General features: G+C 60.9%; 1 protein-coding gene across 1 annotated transcript in view; it reads left to right on the top strand.

Moving 5' to 3' along the window:
• Positions 1-6,894: 6,894 nt before the first annotated feature.
• The window catches only part of MUC2 (mucin 2, oligomeric mucus/gel-forming), a 29,044-nt gene continuing 16,741 nt past the window's right edge, over positions 6,895-19,197 (top strand). The window contains exons 1-29 of the mRNA XM_073217367.1: positions 6,895-6,990; positions 7,804-8,074; positions 8,811-8,925; positions 9,302-9,392; positions 9,472-9,581; positions 9,700-9,910; positions 10,126-10,251; positions 10,735-10,852; positions 10,967-11,105; positions 11,192-11,299; positions 11,380-11,449; positions 11,822-11,959; positions 12,052-12,216; positions 12,661-12,755; positions 12,951-13,077; positions 13,237-13,492; positions 13,619-13,671; positions 13,770-13,870; positions 14,227-14,378; positions 14,627-14,765; positions 15,086-15,196; positions 15,281-15,460; positions 15,564-15,803; positions 16,123-16,279; positions 16,442-16,573; positions 17,074-17,221; positions 17,535-17,578; positions 17,958-18,177; positions 18,844-18,866. Coding sequence (XP_073073468.1) covers positions 6,915-6,990; positions 7,804-8,074; positions 8,811-8,925; positions 9,302-9,392; positions 9,472-9,581; positions 9,700-9,910; positions 10,126-10,251; positions 10,735-10,852; positions 10,967-11,105; positions 11,192-11,299; positions 11,380-11,449; positions 11,822-11,959; positions 12,052-12,216; positions 12,661-12,755; positions 12,951-13,077; positions 13,237-13,492; positions 13,619-13,671; positions 13,770-13,870; positions 14,227-14,378; positions 14,627-14,765; positions 15,086-15,196; positions 15,281-15,460; positions 15,564-15,803; positions 16,123-16,279; positions 16,442-16,573; positions 17,074-17,221; positions 17,535-17,578; positions 17,958-18,177; positions 18,844-18,866 — 3,916 coding nt within the window. The 5' untranslated portion in view covers positions 6,895-6,914. The remainder of the gene's footprint in view (positions 6,991-7,803; positions 8,075-8,810; positions 8,926-9,301; positions 9,393-9,471; positions 9,582-9,699; positions 9,911-10,125; positions 10,252-10,734; positions 10,853-10,966; positions 11,106-11,191; positions 11,300-11,379; positions 11,450-11,821; positions 11,960-12,051; positions 12,217-12,660; positions 12,756-12,950; positions 13,078-13,236; positions 13,493-13,618; positions 13,672-13,769; positions 13,871-14,226; positions 14,379-14,626; positions 14,766-15,085; positions 15,197-15,280; positions 15,461-15,563; positions 15,804-16,122; positions 16,280-16,441; positions 16,574-17,073; positions 17,222-17,534; positions 17,579-17,957; positions 18,178-18,843; positions 18,867-19,197) is intronic.

The raw sequence follows: 19,197 nt of genomic DNA, 5'->3' as shown, positions 1-19,197 counted from the left end.
AAATCTGAAATCTACAAAAACATCTTCTATAATTAATAGGCGAGTTTATCAAGGTTGTAGGTACCACAAGATCAACATGCCAAAACTAAGTGTATTTTTATATACTAACAACAGTCAGAAATTGAAATAAAAAGACCATTTATGACAGCATAAAAACACAAGGTAGAAAATCTGGAATCTACAAAAACATCTTCTATAAATAATAGGTGAGTTTATCAAGGTTGTAGGTACCACAAGATCAACATGCCAAAACTAAGTGTATTTTTATATACTAACAACAGTCAGAAATTGAAATAAAAATACCATTTATGACAGCATAAAAACACAAGGTATTTGGAGAGGAGGCAGAGCACAGATGTAAAGGAGCCATGCACTGGAAATCAGAGCACGCTGCCAGAGAAACCATAGGCCTAAGCTGGCCGAGGGGGAGACTTTGTTCCCGGATTGGAGGACTCCATACTGTTAAGATGCAGTTCTTCCCAAAATGATGTGTATGTTCAATGCCATCTTAGTTAAAATCCTAGCAGGCCCTTTTGTGGAAACCGACAACTGAGTCTAAATTTCAGAAGGAAATGCAGAGGACAGAGAATAGCCGAAACAACTATGAAAACAAATAAAACTGGAGGGTGAATGTTAGCTGGTACTGGAGTTCATTTATTTCATTTACAAAGCTACAGTGATCAGAACAGTAGGGAACTGGCATAAAGATGGACAAATGGATCAATGTAGCAGAAGAGAATCTAGACACAAACTCACATGTATATTAACAACTAATCTTGACAAGGGAGCGAAGGCAATTTGGTGATTGAAGGACAGCCTTGCAGTGAAAGGTGGATATACATTTGTTCACACACAATAAGATAAACTTCAAGCCATACCACAGACCATGTGCAAAAATTAACTCAAGATAGATCATGTAGAAACTAGAAGTATAAAGTTTCTAGACAAAAACATAGGAGGAGATTTTTGTAACCTTGGGTGAGGCAAAGATTTCTTACATATACCTTACAATACCAAAAGCACAGTCTGTAAAAGAATAAATTGATAAATTGAATCTCATCAAAATGAAAACTTTTACTCTTGAAAAGACTGTAAAGAGAAATGAAAAGACAAACCACTGGTGGAGAAAATGTATTCAAAGGGCATCTCTGTTAAAGGTCTGGCGTCCAGAGCATATAAATAACTCTTAGAGCTCAATAAAAGAAGACCCCACCCAAATAACCCAATAAAATAAAAGGCAAAATATTTGAGGAGACACTTCACCAGAGAAGATAGATGGCAGATAAACACACAAAGGACTCTCAACATCATTAGTCAATAAGGAAATGCAAATTAAAACCAGAACAAGATACCACCACACACTAACTCAAATGGCTAAAATTAAAAGATGGACTGTATTGACTGCACCAAGGCTGTGGAGCAGGTGGCATTCACACACTACTGGTGGGAACAGCCTGGCAGTTTCTAGAAAAAGCTGAATGCACAAATGTACACCTACCATGTGACCTAGACGCTCTGCTCCTAGGTAAAGAGGTCCCCACACAACAGACCCTCACACAAGTCTTCATAGCAGTTTTTATTTTTGACAGCCTCAAACCAAATGTCCATCAATAGGTGAATGTAAAAACACTATTTTATTCCTATGCAAAGGATGACTACTCAGTAATTGATACATGAAACTATGTGCACGAATCTTAATAGTTATGCTGAGTGAAAAAGTCAGATACAAAGGGTGCACATTGCATGGATCCATTTATATAAAATCCCAGGAAATGCAAACCAATCTACAGGAACAGGAAATAGATGAGCTGTTACCTTTCTAGGAGGGAAGAGGCGTGAGAATCCCTTGGCTGATGGCTGTATACACGTTAGCCATCCTGACTGTGGTGATGGTTTCATATTTAAGTCAAAACTAATTGAATCAACACTTAGGCATATCCAGTTATTTGTGTATCAATTGCACCTCAGTGAAGCTGTTTTAAAATATTCCGAATTGCAGCTTTTTGACAAAACTCTGTTCTGAATTTTCCCGAGCAGTAAATCATAAGTGTTTTCCTTGTTACAACATAAAATCATAGCCATAATTTATAGTTGCTGCATGATATTCTAGAATTATTTTAGCAACTAGAGGTTTAAAATTAATCATTATCTATAAGTCTATAGATGATGGCAAACCAAATCTATAGTGATGGCAAGAGAGACCAGTGGTCTCTGGGGGGTGTTGGGGAGGGTTGCATGGGTGGGCAGGGGTTGTTAGAGCAGTGGAATCCGGTCCTGATGGGTGCATGACTCCATGCGTTTGTCAAAACCCATAGAACCTTATAGCCCAAAGAGTGAACCTGAACGTGTGCACAGTAAGAGTAGCTTAGGAGGCTGGGGATCCCAGGATGACATGCAGAAATGTGACAAATTGATCCAACTGTGTTTAACAAATAATGAAACGACCTCACTGAATGGGGCTGGGGGCAGCTGCAGGGCTCTGTCATTGGGGGCGCCACCCTAGGGAGGAGGGAGACACAGGTTCCTCTCTGGGACTGTGACACCACCAGGAACCGCTGATGTTCTATTATTGATCAGACTGGATTTCTCCAAAAAGCAACAGTCAGCCCTCTGTGAAAAATGGCCACCCAACTGTGCAGTGGTGGGCAGCGTGGGCTTGGGCAAAGAGGCTCACTGTGACCACTGTCCTGCTCTGCTATTCTCTGGCTGGGTGAGCTCGGGGAGCTCTTTCACCCTCTCTGGTCCTTGGTTTCCTTGTCTGTAGATGAAGTAATATGAGAACCTGCCTCCCAGGGTTGTGGAAGGCTTTAATGACATGGGTGATTGCGTCCTTGGTCATTTCCTGCACACGATGAGCCCTTGGGAGGAAGGAGCTCTGCAGGGCTGCTACAGAAGATTCCCTCTACCACCCTGGAGATTTGTTTGTCCATCCACCCCTCTGTCCATCCACCCACCCATCCATCATGGATGCATCCACTCATCCATCCACCTACTCACCCACCCATCCTCCCACGGCTCTGTCCATCCACCCATCCATCCATTCATCCATCCATCCGCTCACCCACCAGTCCATCCATCCATCCACCTAACCATCCAGCCAGCCATCCGCCCACCTACTCATCCATCTATCCACCCAAACTTCCATCCACCCCACTACCCTTTCCCCATCCCTCCCTCTACCCACCACCCAGAAGCGGTTACTGAGCACATCTACTGTGAAGCTGGCCCATGAAAGAGTCCATATAGGCTGCTGCCCTTAAGGTACTCATAGGAGGAAGTCCAGCAGTAGTCAGTGTGGCCATGGTGGTGAGGACAGTGGTCAGGGTAAGGGCATGATACGTGCGCTGGCTTGAGGTGGAGGTGACTGCCTGAAGGTGGTGGTGTCCTTTCTCCCAAGGAGGGTGGCCCAGTGTCCACTTGCCCAGTGGAGCCCAGGCCCAGCCCAGCCTGCTGAGCTGACCTCTCCCCACTCTCCTTGTAACAAACACCCCCGTGTGCTTACCCACCTGCCCTTCACACACGGGGTGGGGAGGGCGTAGTTGATATCTTCCTTGTACACCGTTGCAGGCCAGGAGTGGGGATGTGGGGCCTGGGCCTGCAAACCCGCGGTCTCTCAGAACACCCGAAGGTGCAGGACATGGGTGTGCTTCTGGGTTCTCAGGGAGGACGTGGGCAAGGGGTGGGCACGGCTCGTGTTTTGTTTGCCTGCTCTTGAGTCCTCAGATGCTTACCTGCCAGGGACTCTGACTCTATGGTTGGCTGGGGCTGGGGTCTCCCTTGGGTGTCCAGAGAGGCTGGGAACCCATGGTTCCTCTGGGAGCACCCTCCATATGCCCACCGAGGTCTGGCTATCTCTGTGGAGCTGGGTTTGGGCCGAGGGTCCGAGAAGAGTATGTATCTGTAATTGGGAGAGGGAAGAAGAGAGATGTACTCAAGGATTCGGCTCACGTGCTGGGAGGGCGGCAGCATGGGCTGCAGGCTGAGGCCCCCGAGAGCCGTGCTGCAGCTGCGGTCAGTCCCTTCCTGCCAGAAAACCTCAGTCTGTGCTCGTAAGGCCTTCAACTGACTGGACGAGGCCCACCCACATTAGGGAGTGTGATCTTTTCACACTTAAAAATGCCTTCACTGCAACATCTAGACTGGAGTTTGACCAAAACCTGGGCACCGTGGCCGCATGGCCGCATAAAGTTAGTTATCACATGCGGTGACTCAGAATGGGGTGGGTGCTGTCATGTACCTGCCATCCGCAGGTGTCCCTGGCAGGTCGGGGCTCCCTCTCTCCTGCCCTCCCCACAACCCGCTGCTCTTCCTGATGCGTCAGGGTTTGTGGACAGAAGCACAACAGTCATTTCAGGCTGCGTTTCATGACGTCTTTGTGGCCTCCTCCCTGTAGTCAAGACTGTACACTCGGGCGATCCTCGGGAAGTGTCTTGTCGGGGTAAACACTGCTGGGTGTGGTGCCTGGGGTCTGTGCGTGTGCCTCTGGGCCCTGTGCCACGTCCAGGGTCTGCCTGTCAGTCAGCCCAGCAGCTGTGAGGCTCGCCCAGGGACCCAGTAGAGGAGCTGAGCTGGAGACAGGACCGCTCTGCTGGGGCCAGGGGTGCCCTGGTCACCGGCCTCGCAGATCCCTCACCACCACCTTCTGCCAGCTCCATCCCTCCCAGTCTCAGCACAGGGTCAGAGCCCGGGGCAGGCCCCTACTGCTGCCCCACTAGGAGGGGCCAGAGGGCTGACCTCAGACCTGGGGGAGGACCCCACCATCTCGACCCCAGGGAGGTCCCCGCCTTCCAAACACTGGGGGGGAGGACCCAACCTTTTCAACCCTGGTGGAGGTCTCCAACTTCTCAACTCCAGGGAAGGACCCCACCTTCTCAACCCCACGGGAGGAGCCCACCTCTCAGACTCCGGACAGGAGGGGCTGTGCTGGGTATCCTATGTCTGGCCAGCATTTGTCTGATCCCCACAAGGGCATGGAGAGCCTGACATGGAAAATCACTGCCCCTGGGGGCCGTGGAGGGGGCCCGTCCTTGGGTTTCCCCAGGGCCCCATGCCAGCCTGGCAGGCCCCCACGGGGAAGTGGCACAATGGGCCTGCCAGCCCAGCCGGCTCTGGTTTCCTGATCCCGCTCTTCTTGGCTGGGCCACACACGCCACGTCCCCTACATGCTCAGGTTCCAGGGTCCCTGTAGGGAGGAGGGTCCCTGGGCCTGGGGCTGGTGGCACAGTGGGAAAGGACAGGGGGCTTCATCTCAGGTCCCCTAGGAGAGGCAGGCCCAGAGCCCTGGGCTCCTGGACCCTCTCCGACACTGGGGGGACTTGTCCCTTGATGTCTCTGCCCCGAGGGGCAGTGTGAGCAGCTCTCAGCCCCGGGCGCTGTGGCACAGAGGTCCTGTCTGTAGAGGAGGGCCCCTGGGAGGCGCCAGTCCAAGGCTGTGACTCTAGCCGGCACTTGCTTCTGGTCGCAGCTTGTGAGGGGCGCCTGGGTCAGGGAAGCAGGGCATCCTGAGCCCTACGCCCCCATGCACTCGTGTTTTCCTGTCTAGAGTCTTAGTAACGTTGAGGTGAATCCCTCCCCATTTGCCCCTGAAACGTGGGGACCATTAGATTGGGATTTGTAGTTCCCCATGATCTGAGCTTGCTGTCCACACTCTTGCCAAAGTCAGAAGCCAAATTCAGGGTGCACATCTGTCTTCAGGAGGAAGAATATTTATGGAGGAGGGGTCTGTGGCCTCAGTTTACCCAGCAGCTGCATGGTGGGTGCCTGCCTGTGCCCTCTGGGGGTGAGGGCTGGCTGGCCCAGTGGTTTCCCAAGGTTTGGGGCTGGTAAGTTCACATGCCAAGCCATGATTCCGCAGGGCATTTCCAGACAAGTGCTGGGCTCGGCTCCGGGGAGCCTGAGGGCTGTCAGGGGCCATGGCTCTTTGGGGCAAGACCCTCTCCCACAAGTGGAAGATGGGGCCCAGGAGAGCCTGAGAGGTCGCTCCTCCGCCCCCAGGAAGGTGCCCAGGAGAGGAAGCACCAGGCTGTTGGGCAGACTCCAGGCAGGGTCTCTGCTGGGTGGGGCCACCTCCTCAACAGCAGCAGCCCTGATGCCTGCCAGGGACCGTGTCCGGGACCCCTGCCCCATTCCCTCAGGGATGCCACTCCTGGCCTTCAGCCAGGGCCCCTGTGCCCCAGAGGACGTGATTCTGTAGTGTCCCCTGGCTCGGCTTCCAATTACATTTAATTCCAGAGACTGGCTCAGCCCGGGAAAAGGAGGGATTAGAGGGTGGTCCCCAACATAGCTCAATGAGTGACGGGCCAAGACAGAGTGGCCCCGGGGACCCCACAGGAGCCCACACCTTCCCTGCCTGGGGGCTGGGTGCATGGATGGCAGGGGCCCCCTCTGCCTGTCCCTAGAGCTTGGGGCCAGGTTGGGGAGGTCGGAGTCCAGGCCTGAGTGTCCAGCACTGGCTGTGGGGACTGGGCCTCCGAGTGGTAGAGGAGCAAATGAGGGCAGTGGATCTGCCCAGTAGCCCCCGCTGGGAGGCCCCTCATCCACCTGCCCTCCTCTGGGGTGCTGCACGGATGGACGGGTGGGGGCCGTGGGGGGTGTGTGCCAGCCAGGACGTGCTTCCGGCAGGACCTCCCATCCAGGCCTGGCCCCGCTGGCTGCCTGGGCGTGTGTGGGCTGTACCACCTACCACCTCATCCTGAGGGCTACTTCACCCGGGGGGCAATAAAAGATAACCCTCAGATAACCTGAATCAACATCGCTGCAGTGGCCCAGAGAGCCCCGCAGCTGTTTTCTTGATAATCTGGCAAATGCCCCACCCACCCCTTGCCACTCCCCCACCTTCCCTGCCCTCTGACAGCCCATATAAGGCCTGGACCCCTGCCCCAGGTCCGTCTCCCACACCGCCATTCTGAGCCACCATGGGGCCGCTGCTGGCCCACTTGGTGGCCCTCTGCCTGGCCCTGACCTCAGCCAGGAGTGTGGAGCTCCAGAAAGGTGAGGGGGTGGCAGGCAGCATGTTCCGGGGGGCAGGCAGCCTGGGGCAGTCCAGAGCGCATGGTGCTCCTTGGGTGGCTGGCCTGGGTCGGGCACCTTGCAGCCCCCACCCCTGCTGACGTCCACCCCTGGTGGAAGGAAGGAAGGAAGGTGGTCTCGGGTCCCCTCCATCCCTTCAAAGGTGATCACCCCGCCAGACTGTGTCCAGTGGGAGGCAGCCAGAGGGGACACCAAGCTGGGACTTTGTCCTTGGATGTGGGGGAGGCAGGGGCTGGGCTAGGGAGGCCCCCAGCAGTCAGGGACCCTCAGAGGGTCACAGCCAAGATGGCACCTTCTGCAGAGCAGGACATCTGGCCACCTACTGAAGGGGTGGCTCCAGCCGGAGAAGACTGTGCACATAGGGTGGGGGCATCTCTGTCCCATCAGTGCTGGACGGCAAGGCCACTGGGGGGCCCTGGCCTCAGGCAGAGACACGATGTGGGCACCCTCTGAGGGGCCCAGCTCAGTCCTGCTGTATGACGGGCGGTTGGAGTGGGGGAGGCTGGGTGCAGTGCTGAATGGATGGAAATGGCTGTGACCCAGGCGGGGGCCCAGTGCGCCAAAAGCCCCTGCTCCCACTTGTCAAGTGGCCACGCCTTGTGCCAGGCTGGGGTGCCTGGGCGTGGCAGCCGGTGATGCCCATTTGGAGGGCCGGACCCCTGGGCAGGGAGGGCAGGGCCCGCAAAGCCCTCCTGCAAGACCGCCTCTGGGGGGTCCTGGGAGCAGCGGGGGGCATTGGCCGCTCACCCTCCCACCCGTCTACCTGTCCGGCAGAGGGCAGAAGCCGGAACCATGGTCACAACGTGTGCAGCACCTGGGGCGACTTCCACTACAAGACCTTCGACGGCGATGTCTTCCGCTTCCCTGGCCTGTGTGACTACAACTTCGCCTCCGACTGCCGGGACTCCTACAAGGAGTTTGCGGTGCACCTGAAGCGGACTGCGGGCCGGGGTGGGGGCCCCCCCCAGCTTGAGTACATCCTGCTGACTGTCAAGGACGACACCGTCTACCTTACCCGCCAGCTGGCCGTGGTGAACGGGGCCATGTGAGTGGTGCTGGTGGTGTCCGTGCCCCCATCCCGGGCCCCGACGGCTCCTCAAGTGGGCGTGAGCCCCCCACTCCAGCCTTCCCGGCACACAGCTGAGGAGTGTGTCCGGGTTTGAATCCAGATCATTGACTCATCCACTGACAAGCACCCACTGGGAGCCCCGTGATGGAGGGGCTGGGGTGAGGGACTCCTGTAGCCCTGTAGGGGCTGGTGGCGGCAGGGGCCCTGTGGGAAGGTCCCGCAGGGGCTGCCCAGGCTAGAGTTACAGAAGCTAGTGGGAGGGGCCTGCGGGAGGCCAGCCCCTGCCTGGCTATTGTCCCTATTGTCTTGGGAACAATGTGGGCTCTGAGTACATTCCTGCCCGGCCACCTGCAGGATCTGCCCCCACCCTGCTCCAGGGGTTTTATTTCCGAGCCCCCAGGCCGTGGTCTCCAGTGGGTGTGGGTGCAGGGCCCACGAGGCACAGAGCCTCTCCATCCTCCCAGGGCCCCAGCAGAGCCTGAGGAGGGGTGTGGGGAGGGCAATGGGCAGGTGGTAGGGCTGCACCTGAAGGAGCCCAGGGGACGGGCTGTCTGGCACTGCTCACATCCCCCATGGGGCAGCTCCAGGGCAGGAGCAGCCGGGGCAGGGCTGGCTGAGAGAGCCCAGGCCACAGGCCGCCATCCCCTCCGGGCAGCGGGAAGAGGTGGCCATGTGGGCTCACTTGCGACCCCCACCCGGTGCCCCCCGCCAGGGTCAGCACCCCGCACTACAGCCCTGGGCTGCTCATTGAGCGGAACGACGCTTACACCAAGGTCTACTCGCGTGCGGGACTCGCCCTCATGTGGAACCGCGAGGACTCTCTCATGGTGGGTGGGCCCACATCATGGGCCCTGGGGGCTGGGGACGCTTCCGTGGGGCACAGAGGGCCAGTGGTTTGACCTGCCAAGGTGGGGTCCGGGGTGGCATCTGTCTGGCGCTGGTGGGAGTAGGCTAGTGGCAGAGGTGGGGTCTTGTAGCCCACCTAGGAAGAGGACCTTCAGGGCCTGGCTGGTGGGCTGACCGTCCTGGTCTCAGTGATCTCCAAAGCCAGGCCGTGCCCTGGCTGACCGCAGCCCTCCTGGATGCTGACGCCCACGCAGACAAGGTGCTGAGGCCACCTGGCCGTGGGGTTCACCCGGGCCGCCTCTGCACTGTTGTCCTGCCCCACGTGGTCCACTGACCAGCCCCCACTTTTCCCGACAGCTGGAACTGGACAGTAAGTTCCAGAACCACACGTGTGGCCTCTGTGGGGACTACAACGGCCTGCAGACCTACTCCGAGTTCCTCTCCGATGGTGAGGGCCTCCTCGGGGTCCAGGTGGGTGCGGGTGCGCAGGCCCCGGGGCCCCCCCACTGATGGGCTGTGCCCTCCAGGCGTGCTCTTCAGTGCCCTGGAGTTTGGGAGCATGCAGAAGATCAACAAGCCCGAGGTGGTATGCAACGACCCCGAGGAGGTGCCAGCCCCCGCGTCCTGCACAGAGCACGTGAGTCAGAGGCTGGGGACCCCTGCCCCCAACAGCCCTATGCCTGCTGGCAGACCCTCTGGGCCCCGTGGAGGGAGGAGGGCGAGCAGTCCCCACCCACCGTCCGTGTCTGCCGCAGCGTGCTGAGTGCGAGAGGCTGCTGACCGCCAAGGCCTTTGAGGGCTGCCTGGGCCTGGTGCCCCTGGAGCTGTACGTGCAGGCCTGTGTGCAGGACCAGTGCCAGTGTGCGCCGGGGTCCACCTGCGTCTGCAGCACTGTTGCCGAGTTCTCCCGCCAGTGCTCCCATGCTGGCGGGCGCCCGGGGAACTGGAGGACTTCCACGCTCTGCTGTGAGTGCTTCGCCCCGGGCCCATGGGGGGATGGGCCATGGGCAGGAGGCCTCTGCTGGTCCAGGGCAGGCTGCACAGGGAGCCATGTCTGTGCCGGTCCTGGAGACCGCCTCAGCCTTGGGGCTGGGGCCGGAGCCTTCCCAGTGCGCCACGGTGCAGCCCTCCACCCCAGCCCTTGGCCCATGTGGCTGAGAGGCCTGCCTTTGCTCTTCTAGCCAAGAGCTGCCCTGGGAACATGGTTTACCTGGAGAGCGGCTCGCCCTGCATGGACACCTGCTCACACCTGGAGGTCAGCAGCCTGTGTGAAGAGCATTACATGGATGGCTGCTTCTGCCCGGAAGGTGTGTGTGGCGGATGCCAGCAGGCCCGTGCGTTGTGGGACAAGTGCCTCGGGTTCTCAGCTGCACTGATAGGCAGCCGTGCTCGGCTGGTGGGGAATCATTGGCATAGGAAGAGGGCAGGGTGCCCTCCCCACCCCTGGCATCTGGGGCAAGGACCAGGTTGAAGGGACACACACTGAAGACCCTGGTCCCCCATACACACAATGGTGGCTTCAGTCTTGGGGGGACGTCTTCCTGGTCATCAGCCCCTGGACAGACCCCCTTCTGCCCTGCCCTAGAGCCTGGAGGCCCCCAGGAGGGACTGAGCTCTTGGGGCAGAAGGCGGCCTGGAGGCCTGACTGGACTGTCTATGGGGATCGCAGGTGTCACCCAAAGACCAGGGTGCCTGCAGGTGGGGGGTCAGGCTGGCAGCCCCACTGTGGGGATTCCAGCCAGCACTTTCCGAGGTCAGCCAAGTGTGACGTGTGCCCTGCATTGTGCCAGGCACCGTGTACGACGACATCGCAGGCAGCGGCTGCATCCCCGTGGACCATTGCCACTGCAAACTGCACGGGCACCTGTATGTGCCCGGCCAGCAGGTCACCAATGACTGCGAGCAGTGGTGGGTCTTGGGGTCTGGGGTCGAGGCTGGGCCAGGTTGGGGGTCCTGGGGTTGGGTTGGGGGCTGGGGCTGGGGGTGGCGGCTGAACCTGATCCTGTGCTCACTGCCTGGCAGTGTCTGCAATGCTGGCCGCTGGGTGTGCAAAGACCTGCCATGTCCTGGGACCTGCACCCTGGAGGGCGGCTCCCACATCACCACCTTCGATGGGAAAAAGTACACCTTCCACGGGGACTGCTACTATGTGCTGAGCAAGGTGGGCTGGCACACAGGGGTGCGGGGTGGGGCTGTGCCGCCACACCCCAGCCCCCTGGCTGCTGCAATGCCCCTCTGCTCCCACAGGGCGACCAGGACGCCTTTGCCCTCCTGGGAGAGCTGACCCCCTGCGGCCCCACAGACAAGCAGACCTGCCTGAAGTCGGTGGTGCTGCTGGCCGACAAGAAGAAGAACGTGGGTGCCCCTTCCCCCCGCCCCATCACCTCTGGGACCCTGAGGCCCTTCTCAGCCCCTCTGTGCCCCCCATCCTGCAGGTGGTGGCCTTCAAGTCTGATGGCAGAGTGCTGCTGAACGAGCTGCAGGTGAACTTGCCCCATGTGACAGGTGAGTCCGGCTCCATGAGGGCCAGCTTGTGGGGGTGGTTACAGTGGGGGGTGGCACCCTCAGCTAGCAGTCCTGCTGTTGGAGGTGATGGCTCGGGAGAAGGTCAGCCGGTTCTTGCTGTCCACCTGGACCTCACCCCCTGCCTGGCCCCCGCCCCTGCCTGCCCCTCGCCCTCACCCGCTGCCTGGCCCTCACTGCCCTGCCAGCCCCTCACCCTCACCCTCTGGCTGGGCCCCCCCTGCCAGCCCCTCACCCTCACCCGCCGCCTGGCCCTCCCTGCCCTGCCAGCCCCTCGCCCTCACCCCCTGCCTGGCCCCCCCGCCTGCCCCTTGCCCTCACCCGCTGCCTGGCCCTCACCGCCCTGCCTTGCAGCCAGCTTCTCGATCTTCCGTCCGTCCTCATACCACCTTGTCGTGAACACCACCTTCGGCCTCAGGCTGCAGGTTCAGGTGGTGCCTGTCATGCAGCTCTTTGTGACCCTGGACCAGGCTGCCCAGGGACGTGTGCAGGGTGAGTGGCCCTTTCTGTCTCCCCCACACAGAGGCCCCACGCCGGGCCCCCCTGCCCTCCAGCCCCTTCCCAACCCTGTCCTGGCCCTTCAGGCCTGTGCGGGAACTTCAATGGGCTGGAAGGTGATGACTTCAAGACAGCCAGCGGGCTGGTGGAGGCCACAGGGGCCAGCTTCGCCAACACCTGGAAGGCCCAGTCGAGCTGCCATGACAAGCTGGACTGGCTGGATGACCCCTGCTCCCTCAACATTGAGAGTGGTGAGGCTCAGCCACCAGGAGGGTGGCCCCGCCGGGCCTGTGGGGATGGGGTGTGTGTATGGGGACAGAGGCGAGATGGCCCTCCTCGCTCAGGGCCAGTGCGTCTGCCAGCTGCTTTCTGCCATGTGGCTGGTGTATGGTGACCCACAATGGCAGCCTGCCAGGAGATACGGCAGAGGGGCAGGGACTGCTAATCACTGGGCAGCGGCCCTCTTGCAGGGGATGGCCCGGCACCATGACAGCACACCTTCCTATCCGCCATGCCACCCGCCTGTCTGGGGAGACAGAGGGCAGGGAGGCGGTGGGTGGCTGCACCTCGCAAGGGGGCCCTGTCCTGCGCCAGCTGATGAGGAGGGAGGGTCAGCACCTGCCCCAGCGTGGGCAGCGGGGCTCAGGGTGCCTGCTGGAGGGGGCTGCCCCTGCTGAGTCCCTGACCCCTCCCAGCCAACTACGCTGAGCATTGGTGCTCCCTGCTGAGGAAGACGGAGACCCCCTTCAGCAGGTGCCATTCGGCAGTGGACCCAGCGGAGTATTACAAGGTGGGTGGGACCCGCACAACCCCTGCCCACCTGCCCAGCCCACGTCCCCTCTGACCGGTCGCTGACTGCCAGGCTCTGCTGGAAGCTACTGAGAGTGTGTGTGTAAGCACACAGGCATGAGTGTGGGTGCACACGTGTGTCCCCGAACACTTGCTCACGCGTGCACTCCCCTTGCCTGCCCTGGTCTGCCTCCAGAGGTGCAAGTACGACACCTGCAACTGCCACAACAATGAGGACTGCATGTGCGCCGCCCTGTCCTCCTACGCGCGCGCCTGTGCCGCCAAGGGCGTGCTGCTGTGGGGCTGGCGGGAGCGCGTCTGCAGTGAGTGCGCCTGCATGGGGGTCCACGGGACGCGGGGCAGAGTGGGTTGAGTGCTTGCGCTGGGCTCCATAGGGGGCAGGGACCTGACACCGGGCCCCTGGCCGCTGGCTGGGGTGACGGGAGCTGCAGGCCCAGCCCTCATGCCGACACCCCCTGCAGACAAGGACGTGGGCTCCTGCCCCAGCTCCCAGATCTTCCTGTACAACCTGACCACCTGCCAGCAGACTTGCAGGTCGCTCTCCGAGGCCAACAGCCACTGCCTCAAGGGCTTCGCACCCTTGGATGGCTGCGGCTGCCCCGACCACACCTTCCAGGACGAGAAGGGCCGCTGTGTGACCCTGGCCAAGTGTTCTTGCTACCACCGCGGACTCTACCTGGAGGCCGGGGAAGTGGTGCTGAGACAAGAGGAGCGATGGTGGGTGCCGGGGGCTGGGGTAACGGGGTGGCAGGGACGGCTTCACCTGGGGGAGCCCATTCCTCACCCAGCCCCAGAGCCACCAGGCCCCAAAGGGCCTGTTCACCTCCCGCCTCTCCCCCTCAGCGTCTGCCGGAACGGGAGGCTGCACTGCACGCAGGTCAAGCTGATCAGTCAGAGTGAGTGTGGACGCCACCCTCCTGCCCTTGGCCCCCCTTGCCTGTCCAAGCCCCCACCCCAACTTCAGCTGAGCTAAGGTGGCTCCTCTGCCCAACAGGCTGTGCGGCCCCAAAAATCCACATTGACTGTAACAACGTGACCTCGCTGGCCATCCGGAACCCCCGCCCCCTCAGCTGTCAGACGCTGGCCGCAGGCTACGTGCGTGCTGGGGAGTGCCCTGGGCTTGGGGTGGAGGCAGGTTCCCGGAAGGCTGTGAGGAGCCTGATGCGGGGCCCTGAGGCTTTCCTGGGTGTGTGTGCGGCCCCGCCTAGCCCACCAGGGGCAGAGTGCATGTAGGGCCCCCAGCGGCTCTCACCTGTCCCCTGGCTCGGGGTGAGCCTGAGCAGAGGGGCTTTGAGGGACAGGTCAGGGAGCAAGATCAGGGGTCGGGTGTGGCGAGGGCCCACAGTGGGTGTCTGCAATGCCAGAAAAGGGGGCAGCCAAGGGCAGGGCCAGCCTGGCCATCCAGGGCCCCACATCTGATCCCTGAACCCTGCCTCCTGGCCACCCCACAGTACCACACGGAGTGCATCAGTGGCTGCGTGTGTCCCGAGGGGCTGATTGATGATGGCCGGGGCGGCTGCGTGAAGGAGGAGGCGTGCCCATGTGTGCACAACAAGGAGTTGTACTCCCCAGGCCACACCATCAAGGTGGACTGCAACACCTGGTAAGGGCCTGTGCTGGCCAGTCTTCGGAGAGCCCTGAAGGGCTGGCTGCAGGCAGAGGCATCTTCCCATGGGGCCAGCTGGGTCTGCCAGTCACATGGCCCCCACCTGGCACAGGGCCATGATCTGGGTGCAGGGCTGGTGAAGGCTGGCAGGTGTGGTTGGAGAGCTGCTGGGGGAGCTGTCACCGTGTCTCCGAGTGGCGGTGGGAGGGCCCCCGCAGTCCCCCACAACCCTTCCCTCTCCTCAGCACCTGCCGGAGAGGGCGCTGGGTGTGCACGCAGGCCGTGTGCCACGGCTCCTGCTCTATCCATGGGAACGGCCACTACATCACCTTTGATGGGAAGCACTACGACTTCGATGGACACTGCTCCTACGTGGCCGTTCAGGTGAGGCTATGGCTCCTACGTGGCCATTCAGGGGAGGCTGTGGGGTGCCCGGCTCCAGGCGCTACTTCTGCGTCGTGGTCCCTGTTCTGCAGGGCCCGTGCTGCCCTGGGGCCTGGGAGGGGTCAGGAGGTGGGTGGGCCTGGCCCTTCCTGGCCCTCCCATTCCGTGACCCTCCCTTGGGGGCAGTGGGAATGAGGGGCTGGTGTGGGGGTGGTTACCCCTGTCACCGTGGGGCTGAGGCTTGGTGAGGCCAGCTGGGCTGGGTCCGGGGGAGCCCCTGGGGGCCCGGCCAGCCTGGCTCACGACCTGTGGGCCCCCAGGACTACTGCGGCCAGAATGCCTCTCTGGGCTCCTTCAGCATCATCACCGAGAACGTCCCCTGTGGCACCACGGGTGTCACGTGCTCCAAGGCCATCAAGATCTTCATAGGGGTGAGTGCAGCCTGAGCCTGATGACACAGTGGCCCCTCAGGGACCCCTGGGCGGCGTCACAACAAGGTGTCTCTCCTGCTGCAGAGGACGGAGCTGAAGCTGGAGGACAGGCACCGTGTGGTGATCCAGAGGGATGTGGGCCACCACGTGGCCTACACCACGCGGGAGGTGGGCCAGTACCTGGTGGTGGAGGCCAGCATCGGCATCATCGTCATCTGGGACAAGAGGACCACCGTCTTTATCAAGCTGGCCCCCTCCTACAAGGTGCGTGGCCACCCTCGCCCACCTGGCCTTCCAGGCACGTAGTGGGTAGTGCAGCTGCCCTGCCCCCTGAGAGGCCCTGGTGAAGCCTGCACTGTCTCTGCAGGGCACCGTGTGTGGTCTGTGCGGGAACTTTGACAGCCGCTCCAGCAATGACTTCACCACGCGGGACCACATGGTGGTGGAGAGCGAGTTGGACTTCGGGAACAGCTGGAAGGAGGCCCCCACCTGCCCAGACGTGAGCTCCACCCCGGAGCCATGTCTCAGGAGGCCACACCGCCGGGCCTGGGCCGAGAAGCAGTGTAGCCTCATCAAGAGCCCGGTCTTCGGCAGCTGCCACAGCAAGGTGGGTGGGCTGTGGGCAGGCCGGGAAGGTGTGGGCCCTGTGCACAGTGGGGCCGCCCACTGCCTGGTCCTCTGAGGAACCCACTGGCCAGGCCCCCTGCCTCCTGTGCCATCCACTATGGCCCAGATGGCCTTCAGCTCCAGGCAGTGGGTGGGGGGTGGGGCAGGGTGGGCCAACTGAGTGCTTCCCCAGCCCCCTGGGACCCTGGAGGCTGGTGCTGGCGACCACGACTGCCCCAGGGGGCTGGAGCTCTGGCGCTGCAGGGAAGCTGGCCCCATGGGGGTGGTGCAGCCTGGGGCTCACTGAGGCTCCCCTGCAGGTGGACCCCAAGCCGTTCTACGAGGCCTGTGTGCACGACTCCTGCTCCTGCGACTCAGGCGGGGACTGCGAGTGCTTCTGCTCCGCCGTGGCCACCTACGCCCAGGAGTGCACCAAGGAGGCAGCATGCGTGTACTGGCGGACCCCAGACCTGTGCCGTGAGTGCCTGCCGCCCACCTGGGGGCCGCCGCTTGGGGGCGGGCAGCACTGCCCACCCATCCCGGGGAGGGCGTGTGCGGTCTTGCCCTGCTGTCCCCGGCCGAGGACTCCAGGCTCAGGCGAGGACCCCAGGCTCACGCCACTCCACCCCTGCCTGGCAGCCATCTTCTGTGACTACTACAACCCCCCTAACGAGTGCGAGTGGCACTACGAGCCATGTGGGAACCGCAGCTTCGAGACCTGCAGGACCCTCAGCGGCATCCACTCTAACATCTCGGTATCCCACCTGGAGGGTGAGTGGCCTGCCCCTGGGGTCCCCCTCAGTCAGGCCCTGGGGGGCCTGGGAGCAGGTGGACTCAGAGTCTGAGAGGGACCCTGCTTTCCAGAGGGTGGCAGCGGGGAGCTGGGTGAGGGCGGCTGGGTGGGGTCTGGAGAAGTGCCAGGCAGAACAGGGTGTAGCTTTCGGACTGTGGGTCTGGGGGCCTCTCCAGGGCCTGTGAGCTGAGAACTAGCACAAGAAGGTGGGAGCTGCATGCAGAGCTGGGGGCGGAGCGTCCTGCCATGTGGGGGGACTGGGGTCAGGAGCTCAGGCCCTCCACCAGTCTGGGTGGGGCCTGGTGGTCTATCAGTGGGCGGTCGGGGCCTGGCTGTGTCCAGGGCTCAGAGGGTACCCTGGCCCCTGCCTTTCCGACCCTGGCCTTCCAGAGAAACACTGAGAGAAGGGGATGATGGGTGGCGTGGTGGAGGTGGGATCCCCTGTAGTGGTCCAAGCCCCGTGCTCTGTGTCCACCAGGCTGCTACCCCCGGTGCCCCAAGGACAAGCCCATCTATGACGAGGACTCAAAGAAGTGCATCCCAGCGGACCAGTGTGGCTGCTATACGGAGGACACACGCTATCCCCCCGGAGCACCCATGCCGCCCAAGGAGGACTGCCAGTTCTGGTACCTGAGTTCACAGTGTGGGGCTGGGGGTCCGCACACACAGGCACTTGCCCATAGGCAACTGCATGTGCACATACGTCAGGAGCCAGGGCACAGGGACACCAGCTCCCCCTTTATGGGGAGTGGGCAACAGGCCCCTCAGCCCTTTTCTGTCTTGCTCAGGGCTGGAACCCAGCGGGCAGCTCCTCTGGAGCAGTCCTTGGGCTGTGCCCCGGGGCTTTGGGCCCTACTCTGGGCTGGGCCGGCAGCCAGAGGTCCGGCCTAGGGAGGCTGTGCTCCCTCGGGGCCTGCAGTCATTGTACTTGCTTTTCAGCATGTGCACTAACTCCTCGAAAGCCGACTGCTGGTGGGAAGAGGGTAAGTGGCCCTCTGCAGCTGCCCTCACCAGCCACCCAGCTGCCCATCCTGGACCCTTGGGGCTCTGGCTCCTCCTCAGCTGCTCCTGTGTGGCTCAGACTGCCTCTGATTTGCAGCGTCCGGTGGGGCCCACCTCACGTTTGTGGGTCCCCTGGTGGGGAGCTGATGCCCTTGTGGCGAATTCCTGTCGTCCCTTCTGTGTTCTGATGAGGCCCCCTTAGGGTTCTGGGGATGGGGTCCCAATGGGGAATTGGTTTACCACTGGCTGAAGGCAGGGGACACCCAGTCTTTCCCTTGTTGGGACGGGGGGCTTGGGGGGTGGTTTGTGAGTCTATCTTGTTCCTGATGTGTTAACGGTGGCCTCCCTCCTGCCCCCCAGGGAAGCTCCTCAACTACACCCAGGACGGCTCCTTCTGCTACCAGGAGCTCTGCGGCCCCAATGGGACGGTGACGAAGCACTTCAACATCTGCACCTCCTCGACACCCCCCATCACGACCCCTATCACCCCCACACCCCCCACCACCACCACCACGACCGCCACCCCTACCACCCCCACCACCACCACCACCACCACCACGACCGCCACCCCTACCACCCCCATCACCCCCCACACCACCTCCCCCACCCCCACCCCCACTCCCACCACTCCCACCACCCCCCACACCACCTCCCCCACCACCTCCCCCACCCCCACCCCCACCCCCACCACTACCACCACCACCACCACCACCATTCCCCCCACCACCACCACCCCCACTCCCACCCCCACCCCCACCACCCCCACCACTCCCACCACCACCACCACCACCACCACCATCCCCAGCACAGGTAAGCCTCCCAAAGCTACAGGCTCTTACCTCCCGTGGCTCCTACTTTCCCTGGAGCCCTCGGAAGTGACCCTGCTAGTGGCTCTCACCCCTGCTGTGCAGGAGAGGATGCTGACATGCCTCTCACTCAGCGGATGTCCCCTGGGCTCCGGGACTCAGCATCATGGCCACATCCCCAAGCCCAGACCGCAGGGAGGGTGAAGGCAGCTTGGGGACATTTCCCAAAAGCAGCATGAAAATATCCCTGGGGGTTAGAGGACGCAGAGGAATGTCCTTAAATCCCTCTGCAGTTGTCTGGTTGAAATCGTAGCTGCCATGGAACGAGCCACCGTGGCTTTGATGGCCACAGGAAAAAGAAACTTGTGAAAGTGAAAAAAGATTTTTAAAAACTTGCAGCTGTATAATGGCAACCCCTTTTTCTCCTTTTCCCACTTTATTACAGTTTCGTCAACAACTCCGAGTAAGTCACATGGACGTCGGTGGCACCTCCCCCTGGTAGACAGGTGGGGAGGGAAGGCTGAGCAGTGCCCCCAGGAGCGCTCCTGAATCCCAGATGCAGGCTGGCAGCTTGTGGATGAGAGTTGATGTATTTGAGGCCTTGGTTCCGCGGTCCCTGGGTTTAGGGCTGGTGCAGGGGAGCTTGGACAACTCTGTGTCATGATGCTGTTGGTCCAGAGGGGAGACCAAGCCCTTCCAGCACGCTTCCTCACAGGAACGGGTGGCCCTTTCCTTATTTATTGATTTTTTGGCACAAAGATCTGGAAATAGCCCAGAGAGGCAGTGGCCTAGAG

The sequence above is a fragment of the Manis javanica genome, chromosome 11, assembly GCF_040802235.1.
Source record: "Manis javanica isolate MJ-LG chromosome 11, MJ_LKY, whole genome shotgun sequence".
Taxonomy (NCBI): domain Eukaryota; kingdom Metazoa; phylum Chordata; class Mammalia; order Pholidota; family Manidae; genus Manis; species Manis javanica.
This window is presented reverse-complemented; position numbering and strand designations above follow the sequence as displayed.